This window comes from Pelophylax lessonae (assembly GCF_965119305.1).
Source record: "Pelophylax lessonae genome assembly, chromosome: 5".
Taxonomy (NCBI): Eukaryota; Metazoa; Chordata; class Amphibia; order Anura; family Ranidae; genus Pelophylax; species Pelophylax lessonae.
The window spans coordinates 450,945,922-450,958,495 of record NC_138772.1 but is presented as its reverse complement, the minus strand read 5'-3'; the positions used below and the strand labels follow the sequence as shown (position 1 = coordinate 450,958,495).

At 43.0% G+C, this 12,574-nt stretch overlaps 1 protein-coding gene across 1 annotated transcript in view; it reads left to right on the top strand.

Moving 5' to 3' along the window:
• JPH1 (junctophilin 1) overlaps positions 1–12,574 on the top strand; it is a 176,203-nt gene that overhangs the window by 42,349 nt on the left and 121,280 nt on the right. Inside the window, exon 2 of the mRNA XM_082259762.1 lies at positions 9,467–10,220. Coding sequence (XP_082115888.1) covers positions 9,467–10,220 — 754 coding nt within the window. The remainder of the gene's footprint in view (positions 1–9,466; positions 10,221–12,574) is intronic.

Genomic DNA, 12,574 nt, shown 5'->3' with positions numbered 1-12,574 from the left:
GACAAAAAAGTCAACCTTTAATCCGGTAACTGGTTCCAGACAAAGCCATAAATGGTGTATGCAAAAAATAATAAGAGGTGAAAGGTAGATCTTCTAGTTACCATGCAGATGTCATAGATGCAGACCGTAGGAATGGTCCGGGGATGTCTGTACCTTTGTGTTGATATGACCGGATATGCCGGTATCAGCGTTCCTCGTGGTGAGCTCTCCCTCACCGCTCTCTCACTATGTACTTCCTTGTTTGAAGCCCAGGCTCGTCGGACACGGCCTGACGTCACGCCTAGCGTGAGGGGTTGGAGGCGGGGGAGCGAGGAGGAGGCAGCCGTGATGGAGTCCAGACGTTACAGCGGTACAAAGTCCATTAACTGCGAGCAGGTGACGAAACGTTGACGCGTTTCACTGGCAAGACGCCAGTTTCCTCAGAGCTTGTCCATTACATACTGTTTGTTTTTAATCTTTTTATTGTACATTGTTGTGCCACATCTTTTCACTTATACATTTTCTTAGAAGTGCCTAATAAAGTTATAACATTTTTGCAATTTACCTCGTTGGTGTCCATAGTTGATCTCTTTCCTTATGGAGGATTCTTTATCTTCCACAAAAACTTTTTTCTACATAGGGTTTGAAATCATGTGAGTTCAGTCGAACTTGCACGATTTCAAACCGGCATTTTCAGTCCGACTTCGGGGGCGATTTCACAGACATCTTTGCAGGTTCCTGCACAGATGTCTATTGAAATCGCCCTCTGAAATTGGCAAAAGCAGTGCAGAAACTACTTTTGGAAATCGGTGCATCGCTGCAAAGTCAGCGTTGCAGCGATTCAGACAGTGCCATTGCCCGCAATTGGCTCCGATTTGACATGCGATTTGGCATGTCAAATCGGACCAATGTGAACGTGAGATAAAGTTTATTTGAACAAGCTGAAGTTAGAAGCTGATTGGTCACCATGCACAGCTATCCCAGGTTCTGTGTGCTCTAGCTTTAGTAAATCTCCCCCTGTGTTTTCACACATTTTAGTCCCCCTTCCCAAGGGAGGTCCCATCAGGTCCACTTGTCACATTTTCAGGCAGACCTGGTCAGAAGCTGAATGTTAGGCTATGAGCGGCCTGATGTAAACGGTCTTGTGCCTGTTTACATTGATTACCTCCAAATCAGTTCAGGTCCAGAATTTTTATTTGTTTTTAAAGATCTGCACTCTTTTCTGACCTAAAAGTGGCAGAACTGAGGTAGTTTAATGCAAATGGATACAAATCCATTTACATCTGTGTACCCTTAGACCTAATATAGGTCGAAAAAGATCCAGTTTATAAATATAAAAATGACATGAATGTCACAAAACTGACATCTGTTCATGTCTGCTATGATTCAGCAGGGCCTCTATTCAGTTCCCTGCTGATCGGACCGGACAGGGCAGGAAGTATTTTTGCTTTGGAAAACAGATACAGAAAAGGCAATTAAATGAAAAAATTATTACAAAAAGGAAAAGTTTTTAAATGGGTAAATGTACTTTGGTGTAGCTGTCCTTTAAAGTGTTACTAAAACCAGGACCCTACATTCACAATGCCTGGACTCCCACAGTACACAGAACATACAGTATAAACTGGTAAATACCTTTTCTCACCAGCAGTATTGTAACTTCTATCAGTGTCCGGCCAAGCACTGGTTAAAGCTTGTAGGAGGAGTTTTCATTCTTCTCTGATTGTCCTATGAGGCTGCACGACTCCTTACCCTCTGTCTGGACAGTGCTGATTGGCCCCGTGCTGATCACATGCACCCTCCCAAAATAAAACTCTAGCAATACACACCAAACTGAGCATGTGCAGAGTGCCCCCAAGGCTCCAGAGATGGATTGGAGACTGTGGAATAAGGAGATGATAAGAGAAGACAGGATCACACAGCCTTTTTACACAATGTGCAGGATTAACCCCTTAGTTTCGACAGTGAATATAACAAACATGCTTTACTGCATTTGCAGACTGATTATACTGTGGTGTGTTTAGTAACACTTTAAGTGAGCACCCCCCAAGTTGTATACATGCTTGTCATTGCTCCTATCAAATCTCCACTGTGTTTGCTTTCATTCCTATGGAGAGACTGTCTATTATAGCCTTTCCATAGTAATTGGGATATAGGCAGTCCTGCAAGGAGAGTCTGCAGCAGTGGCTCTGGCAAAGAGTAAGGGCGGGTGAGCATAAAACTGGCCATGGATGGATCAAAATTCTACCAAATGTCAGTCCATGTGTGGCCATTCCTGTTCTAAAGAAATCAATTGTTAGATTGTCTAACAGTCTTGTTGGAAAATATCTTTATCATCTGGCTGCAGCCACTGATCAGTGTATTCTGACAGCAGGACTCTCGGGGGGGGGATTCCTTCTTCCACCTCACCTCATTCACACGGACATACTATGGGAAACAAACAAGCCGGGGCCGTGTTTACCTGCACAGGGATGCACAGGTGTTCCAATGCAGGCAGTCATATTCCTGTCACTTGGGATGCAGAAGGTGCTCAAATACAGTCATTGCTCCCAATTTGACATGGGTGTGGGTGCACAGCCCCCCAACGCAGGCAATGTTTATTCAGAGCCATGCATACACACCCATGTCAAAGTTGGAGCAGCAGCTGTGTGTATCTCTGTGCTGGTAAACACAGCCCTCACAGGGGCGTACGCTGTAGTATGTCCATGTGAACGAGGTCTAATTTTTTTGTTTAATAAAAAACAAGTTATACTTACCTGCTCTGTGCAAGGGTTTTGCACAGAGCAGCCCCGATCCTCCTCTTCTGGGGTGCCCCGGCGGCACTCCTGGCTCCTCCTCTTTCATCGGGTGCCCCCATGGAAAGCCGCGGGCGCGCTCTCAAAAGTCCCCCTGCTGCGTCCATTGACACAGACAGCAGGACTCGGCCCCCAGCTCCCGTGCTGCGGGCGCGCTCTCAAAAGTCCCCCTGCTGCGTCCATTGACACAGACAGCAGGACTCGGCCCCCAGCCCCCAGCTCCCGTGTCACTGCATTTGATTGACAGCAGCAGGAGCCAATGGCTCCTGCTGCTATCAATCTATCCAATGAGGACCCGAGAACAGTGGCTGGGCTCATGCTCATCGCTGGAACAATCGGGTTCAGGTAAGAAAAAAAGGGGGGGGGTTCTGGAGGGCAGCTGGTACACAGAAGGTTTTCACCTTAATGCATAGAAAGCATGAAGGTGAAAAACCATGAGACTTTACAACTCCTTTAACCGCTTGCCGACCGCCCACAGTAATATTACTGCGGCAGAGCGGCTCGGCTGCGTCTAGTCACGTAGTACTACTGTGTTTAGACACAGCGGGAGGCGGGCCATGGGAGGAGAGACGGTGATTGCCGCCTTTCTCCCGTGATCGTCCGGAAAACAGAGAGAAGACCCGTCTGCTTATGTAAACAAAGCAGGCGGATCTTCTGTGAGACAGGCAGGGACAGATCAGCTGAAACTGCGATCTGTCTGTGCCTGTCACAGAACCCCCCCCCCCCACACACACACACAGTAAGCATATAGGCATGCATTAACCCCTTTGATCACCCCCAGGGTTAACCCCTTCCCTGCCAGTGTCATTATTACAGTAACAGTGCATATTTTTAGCACTGATTACTGTAGTAATGTCACTGGTCACCCCAAAAATGTCAGTCAGGGTTCCGATCTGTCCGTCGCAGTCATGTAAAAAATCGCAGATCGCCGCCATTACTAGTAAAAAAGAAAAAAAAACAATAAAAATGACATAAATCTTTCCCGTAGTTAGTAGACGCGATAACTTTTGCGCAAACCAATCAAAATACACTTATTGCGATTTTTTTTTACCAAAAATATGTAGCAGAAAATTAATTGGCCTTAAATGTTAAAAAATTTTGATTTTTAATTTTTTTGGGGGGGAATGTCCTATAGCAGAATGTGAATTTTTTTTTCACAATTGTCGCTCTTTTTTTGTTTATAGCGCAAAAAATAAAAATCGCACAGGTGATCACCAAAAGAAAGCTCTATTTGTGGGGAAAAAAGGACGTAAATTTAATTTGGGTATAGCATCGCACGACCGCGCAATTGGCCGAATAGCAAAATAGGGCCTGGTCAGGAAGGGGGTAAAACCTTCCGGGGCTGAAGTGGTTAACGTTATGCATTGATGTGACATCATTGCAACAAATAAAAAAAAAAAAATGCTCAAATTGTGTAATAGAGACAAACATTTGGTTGGGCCAACATAAAACTATAATGGTTTTGGTTGTGTGGTGAGCATTTAGCTGCCATACACGCCAAATATTGGAATCCCCAAAATGAAAGCACCGAATCTCCCTTTGAATGCTGGGAGTTGAGTCATTCAGTTCTTTATACTATTTCTGTCCCACACTAGGCAGGAACAAGGACACCTACACCTGACATGTGGTGTTCAGGGACTAACGCACATCTTATAATCTCAGTGTAGGCTGTGCAATTTACAGTATATCTCTGTATTCTCTGATAAAATTGTATAAAAAAGGAATTTCTTTTCCTCCTCCACACAGTTGGAGCTCATAGCTCTTGTAAACACTAAAGGGCCATACACACTATAAGATTTTCTGAAGACTTTTTCCTTCAGATTTACCTTTTCTATGTAGTGCAAGGGCCTGCCAGATTGCATACAAATTGAAAGTGTTTAGGTTTGACCTCATATTATATGGTTTTGGTAAATCTAAAGGAAAAAGTCTTCAGAAAATCTTATAGTGTGTATGGCCCATAAGAGTAGTCGCGTGTTAGTTTTGTGCATAAACAAGACAGGACCGTCTGAAATGCTGAGGAGAGTAGTTTGAGAAGTGAGTAGATTTGTTGGTCGGATGTTTTGATGTGGAAACACGTGCGAGTCATTCTTGAATGGCTAGGAGTTGAACAAAGGAAGTTTCTCTTACATGTGATAAGACATGTTTTAAGAAATGGAGATGGATGAGCAGATAAACAGGAAAATGGCTTGTGGAGAACCATGCTGTCCAGGATGTGAGGGACTTCTGGATGTGTAAAGGGAAGTGCAGATTTCTGCTGAGGATCTCAACATCTGAAAAAGTGTGCACATTATGTGCGTGTAATATTTACATAACCTACACTTTAGCTTTATCACTTCACATATGGCTAGATGTCAGGAGACCACAGAGACCAGAAAAAACATAAATAACAATGCTCAAACTTTGGTTTTACGCAGGACACCTGGATAAAAACTATCAGCTTCATTACTGGAAAAGACTAAAAAAATGTGCGTTCTGCACTTGATGGGAATTACCAAAGATATAAAGTAATAAATGGAAGTACGGACTATGAATTCTATGAAACACATGCTTTGCAAAGTTTGTTTTATTTTAACCACTTAAAGTGGAGTTCCGGCCTATTTTGCAACTTTAGTGATTCCTTGAGTGCTCGCTGTGCTTATCAACAATTGGACATTTTAAATTTTTTTCGGGGGTCCCTTTCCTTATTTTCAGGGCATTTTTGATTCTACTTCCTCCTACTTCCCCCTCTGTGGCCACTGCCACTAACATCACTTCCGCCTTTGCATTGCATCCTGGGAGCTGTTTGTCATCACTCCCAGGAGGCTGGAATCAAGAAATACTCCCAGAACACTCCCTGGAATCAGGAAGAAGGACATAGCAGATTACACTGCGGCTTCAGATGCCCACATCCAAGATGGCCGTGCCCAGACAGCGTTTTTAAAAGTAAGATTTTAACTAAAATCCAATACTGTACACCTTGTAAGTATGAGAATAGCGGTTCTGTAAAGGGCAATGGATTAGTATTATAGGGGTGTTTTTAGTTAAAAAAGGTATTTAAGGCCAGAACTCCGCTTTAAGCTCCAGAAGGTTTTATCCCCTTCATGACCAGGCCATTTTTTGCTATTGAGCACTGCACTAATTTAATCATGCAGTGCTGTACACAAACAAAACTTTATATATTTTTTTTCTTAAAATAGAGCTTTTGTTTGTTGGTATTTGATGACCATTGGGGTGTTTATTTTTTGCGCTATAAATTAAAAAAAGCATAAAGTTTGAAAAAGAAAAACCCAATTTCTCTTTCGTTCACTGACGTACACAGCTCAGTGTCTTCTTAGACCCTTGGGGCTCATGCTGCTCTCTCTTCAGGAGTAGGACTAGTTAGAAACAATTTTGGCTACGCCCCTGAGGCAGCCCCAGGGGGTAGAACATCACTTCCTGCTATAGGACTTCAGTTTTTTCTGCCTAGTCAGGAGTAAGAACCTGGCTCCCTGCTGGGATTTGTGGTCCTGGCATTTTTTCCTTTTTAAATTGAATTTTTTATTTTCTCTTTGTAGTTCACACAGGAACAGAAAATAATAATCTGTTCCTGTGTGAACTACAGTACCTGGTGGCGACTGAGTCGATTCAGAAATCCGATTCTTTGTTTCTTCTTATGGATGGATCTCATAAGGCGTAGGCCGCATCTGCTGCGACCATTTCCAGATGGATCAGGCAGATGGTGATGCAGGCCTATTCTATTAAGGGTCAGGTTCCTCCTTTCCCTGTCAAGGCGCATTCTATGAGGGCGCTTAGTGCTTCCTGGGCCTTCCGTCATCAGGCGTCAGTGGTTCAGATGTGCAAGGCAGCTAAGGTGGATGTACTTGCATCTTTGAATGCTGCTTTTGGCCGCACAGTTTGGCAGGCTGCGGTTGTAGAGGCTCCTGCCTCTTGAGGGTGTATTTTTTTCCTGGTGGTGAGCTCCAGTTGTTCCTGGTTGAGCTCCTGTTTTACCTGGTTGTCTATGTTTAGCCGTGTTGGGGATTATACGTATTGCTGTGTTTTTCCCACCCCTCATGTTGATACTGCTTTGGGACATCCCAAGGGTCTAAAAGGATATGAAGCTGTGTCTGTCAGTGAACGAAAGAGAAAACTGGATTTTTGTCTTACCGTAAAATCCTTTTCTCTGAGGTTCACTGACGGACACAGCACCTGTCCCTCTGTTGGGTTGAGTTATGTATTCTTCTGACGCTGCTTGTTACAAACTGAAGTCCTATATAGCAGGAAGTGATGGTAGACCCCCTGTGACTGCCTAAGGGGCGTAGCCAAAATTTTATCCGCTTAGTCCTACCCCTGAAGAGAAAGCAGCATAAGCCCAAGGGTCTAAGAAGACATGGAGCTGTGTCCGTCAGTGAACCTCAGAGAAAAGGATTTTACGATAAGACAAAAATTCAGTTATTTTTTACTTTCTGCTATAAAACATAACCAGTAAAAAGAAAATGAAAAATCGAATTTCTTCATACATTTAGGCCAAAATGTATTCTGCTACATGTCTTTGGTAAAAAAAATCCCAATAAGCGTATGCTAGTAATGGCGGCGATCAGCGACTTATAGCGGGACAGCGGGCAATCTGACACTGACAGTTTGTGGGAACTGAAAAACTGCCACTGACATCTCCAGTGACACTAATACAGGGATCATTGCTAACAATATACACTGACCCTGTACAAATGACACTGGCTGAGAAGGGGTTAACATCTGGGGCAATCAAAGAGTTAAATATGTGGGTAACAACGTTTACTACGTGTAATGTGTGCTGATTTTACTAAGGGATGTACCGTTTTTTGTGCGCCACCAGGGTAGGTGAAGAGGAGAATCAAGATGCACTCACAGCTTTATAATGTAAACCCAGCTGGGACCCGAAAATGACAAGCAGGCGGCAATGCAATGAGTACAGAGCGCTGACCGAAGCATGTGCGCAAAGACCTAGGACAAAGATCAACAGGAATACAGGCAATGCATTTATGGGTAAAATAGCCAATTTTTTAAGCCTCCCATGCTTTTCTAAGCAAAATAGCCAATTTCTCAAGCTTCCAGGCTTAAGTAAGGGGCTAATTTGCCCTGAAATGTGTTGTCTGTATTCCTGTTGAACCTTGTGCTTTTTTTATTCCCAATAAAGTGAATTGTAATGATCACACCAATATGTGCGCGGTCTTTTGTCGTCTCTGTTCAGAGAATGGTTATTCCCAAGATTGCTTTGGGGAAGCTGTGTCCGATGTGTGACTGATGATACGAACACTGTCATTATCCCATCCTATGTGCCTTCATCTTCCCTTTGACTGTTTCATGGTCTTTATGATTGATTTTTACTATTGACTGTTTTTGAAACCCTCTGCATTTATTCATCAGTTCGTTAGTGCTACAGTCTGTTGTATCTGTTTGCACCTCCTGGTGTGTTTGATGCCTGCTTCCCCACCATGCTCCATGGTTCCTGATGCTTACCTCTACATCAGTGCTGTGCCCTGTAGGAACCATAGAACAAGGTTGGGGACACAGGCAACTGGCAGACTATTAAGTATTTAGGAAATGAAGGCCTTTGGAGGCAGTGTAGCTCTGCAGCAGAGCGAAAAAAGGTACCAAACCAAGTATGTATGAAGTCTCCTATATTTTGGGTTGATGTTTTTTTTTTCCCCCCTGACAGTTACTTTAGGCTAAAATATAACTAATCTAATAAAAAAGGGGGAGCAGTAAACACCCACTTTCATGGGATTGTGACCACCCATGCTAGTATCTGGAGTTTTAGCAGCATTAGTCTCAGGGGATTTGGGTAATTATGTGGTTAAATTGCCCACTAGTGCTGGGGCAAGGAATAGCCAATGGGAAAGGGGAAGTTTCTGGATCTCAGGGGTAAGTCTATAAAAGCCTGCGATGGTCTAGAGTACTTCCTTTTGCAGCTGAAGAGTAAAGAAGAAGTTCCCCGCCCCCCTCCCCTTTTGTCGCGAGCACCTTTGGGTGGTAGGGTCACCCTAGCATTCTAGGGGGGACATTGTATTTTTATTTGTTATATTCAAATTGCTGTTGCTCGAGTTCTAACAACTGAGCAATTACATTTCATATGGTTATTTATAATGAGATTATTTTGAATCACTTTCAAATGTTTGTTTGAGTTTTGAATATGGATAAAACCAATAAAGTGTGCCGCTGCCTTTTTTTGCCAAAATACTGCATGCCTTGTTTTATTTATCTTAATTATGGTATCAGGCCTATTTAGGATGGGAGAATGTGGTCTACAGTCCCATCCATCTCCTAACCTTAACCTAACTGTGTTAAAATATTTGCCACACGGGTGCTAAGTTTCCAATGCTGAACCATACATTTGCTGTTCCAGAATATTAGTGAAGAAATTAAAAAAACTGAATGATTCACACCAGGTGCCCTCATTTGTGAAGTCAGTGTATGTAAACTGTTGAAAGCAAAGCATCACAAAAACTGTGTGCTAAAAGAAGAGCTTCTTGTCTGAGTCTTCTTTGGACTTATGGCCAGTTTAGTATGCAGTATTTAGAAATGATTGGACTACCCAAGGAAGTATCACACTTAGGATGACATATACAACACAAGAGCAAAGTGTTTTTGAATTATTTTACAATGTTTGCAACAATTCTACAATAATTTATGAAATTTAGTTTTTGCATTTTTTTCCTTTTGACATTCTGTTGACCTTGATATTCTTTACTTTGTAGGTACCTACCAAGGGCAGTGGATGGGAGGTATGAGACATGGATATGGTGTCCGGCAGAGTGTTCCCTATGGCATGGCTACAGTGATCCGTTCACCTCTTCGCACCTCTCTGTCTTCACTACGCAGTGAACAGAGTAATGGCACAGTGCTCCATGACATTGGAGCGGATAGTCCTGCAGGGACTCGCGGAGGATTTGTGTTGAATTTTCACAGTGACTCCGAGCTCATGACCAGCAAAAAGAAAGGTTTGTTCCGAAGAGGATCACTGTTGGGTAGCATAAAGCTACGAAAGTCTGAGTCCAAGATCTCTATATCTAGCAAGCGTAGCTCTGTCAGAAGCGATGCAGCTATGAGTAGAATAAGCTCCAGTGATGCAAATTCTACAATTAGCTTTGGAGATGTAGACTCTGATTACTGTCCCATAGAAGATCATGTAGATGCCACCACCACAGAAACCTACATGGGGGAATGGAAGAATGACAAACGCACTGGATTTGGAGTAAGTGAGCGCTCAAATGGAATGAAGTATGAGGGCGAATGGCTGAATAACAGGAGGCATGGATATGGATGTACCATATTCCCTGATGGCACAAAGGAAGAGGGAAAGTATAAAAACAATGTTTTAGTGCGTGGAATAAGAAAACAGCTTATCCCGATAAAGAACACCAAAACAAAAGAAAAAGTAGATCGGGCCATTGAAGGAGCTCAAAGAGCAGCGGCTGTAGCAAGGACAAAAGTTGAGATAGCAGCCTCCAGGTGGGTAGACTGTGGTAATATTTGTGCTTTTTATTTCTCTCTCTTTACTTTAGTCCTGTAGCCTTACCATTCATTTCAACAATCTTCCCATAAAACTGTAATTGCATTTAACATATTTTATGCACATTATGTACCTGTAAAAGCATTCATTTGTGTAGAAATCCAAAAGCACTTTGACTGCTGTTGCATGCCCCCATCTTGGATATGATGTCAGCAACTCAAACAGACTCGGAACTGTTACTCAAGTGACACTTTATAGCATTCCTCTTCGTTCCTGTCCCAGCAGCTACATAAAAGGGTATGTCGGGAGGTGAAGAGAAGGAAAGATTAGCTGGGCCAGCAAAGAAAGTAATTTACACTCACTGAAGAGGAGAAGGCTATGGCGTGCAAGGAGGGAGGGGACTCTGCTAGGAAATTGACTACCAAAGTCAAATTTGCTAACATGTTTAAAAGCACAATTCAAATGAATAAAAAGTAATTTATGAAAAGAAAAAATGCTGCAAGCAAGCCTTTAAAATACTTGAATTTGGCAGCACATCCATTTGCTAATATCTTAATTTTTTTTCCATTTAGCTAAATGCATAAATGGGTAAGCTTACTAAGTTTACAAAAACAAAATATGAGGACTTGGATCCAGCCAAATGCTGCAAGGCTGCATAGTGTAGCTGTTCTCAGTGAACATTGAATAAATTGACCTTTGGCAAAAAATCAGGTGCAGGCCCAAGACTACGTGGATCGAGCCAAAAGACTGAGATAAATAAGACAATGTAGTTAATTGTGTTGAAGGAGCTGTGACAGGCACTTAAAGAGTCCCCAACTATGCCCCCCCCCCTATGAATGGATGATGGGGAAGGAAAGGGTGGGCATAGTAGGCACCCTTAATGAGGGCCTATCACAGGTCCTCCGTGGTGGGGGTAGGGGGGAGATTAAAGGAGAAAGATTCCAACTAAAGCAGGAGCCAGCAGCGGAAGGAACACATCACATTTATTTTTTTTTTTTTTCTAAACATAGGCCTTAAAGGAGTTGTAAAGGCATCAGGAAAAAAAAATCCTTCTGTGTGTAGCAGCCACCCCTCAGCCCTCCTAATACTTACCTGTGCCCCCTCTCTGTCCAGCAATATCCATGAGTCCCTCGGCCGTTCGGGACTCTCCCTCCCGATTGGCTAAGATAGAACAGCGGCGCCATTGGCTTTCAATCAAAGTCAGTGAGCCAATCGGGAGAGAGAGGGGGTGGGGCCGAATTTACACACAGAGCTACAGCTCGGCTCGGGTGCCCCCATAGCAAGCTACATGCCATGGGGGCACTGGATAGGAGGGAGGTGCCAGGAGCAGGAAGGATGGACCCAAGAAAAGGAGGATCTCGGCTGCTCTGTACAAAACCACTACACAGAGGAGGAAGGTATAAAATGTTTGTTATTTAAAAAAAAACGAGACTTTACAATGACATTAATGCAAATCTTCACCCTCTGTGTTTACTTCCCTCCTCTCAACCCCTCCTCTATAGCAATAGGGCAGTGTTTTCCTTTTTTCTTTCTTTTTTTTTTTTTTTTTACAAATCGTGCCCCCCCTTCTTGCACATTTGCCTGAACCCGGACGAGCTGGTGGGCCTCTTGATATCAGAAGTAAGATGGTGGCGCAGGACCTAGCAGTGTCTGTTGACAGAATGATGTCAACAGCACAACGCTGTATCTGGTGGCTGGGTGAGTGGCTGAATTGTGCAGACATTGAGGTTGATTTACTGAAACTGGAGACTGCAAAATCTGGTGCGGCTGTGCATAGCAGCCAATCAGCTTGTAACTTCAGTTTGTTCAATTAAGCTTAACCTGGAAGCTGATTGGTTTCTATGCGGAACTGCACCTGATTTTGCACTCCCCAGTTTTAGCAAATCAACCCCATTGCCTCACGGTAAGTGGAGGTATATTAAAAAAAAAATAAAAAAAAATGGGGGAGCTGAGGCTGAAATCCTCTTTAATTTACCACTAAAGGAGCTTACTAAGCATGATTTGACACTTAACTGCAAAAACAAAGACTTTTTCTCTGTGAAAACTTCTGCTTTGAATCCTGTCCTTGTCCTCATTCATGATGATGCAATAGAGGGGATGGGCATGGACAAGTATGGATCCTGTGTAATCGAAAAGCAGGTCTGGTACAGATAATGGATTATTTTTGGGCTTTTGGAAGGAGATCAACTAATTTTGTCATAATTAACCCCTTACATCTTCACAAACTAAAACCAGTTTCTATTAAATTTTATTTAAAGCGAAACTGTTCTCACTGAACATTAAATAAACTGATCTTTGGCATAAAAATCAGGTTCAGGCACAAGCCTACACATGCCTTTGTTTAGATTGCTTT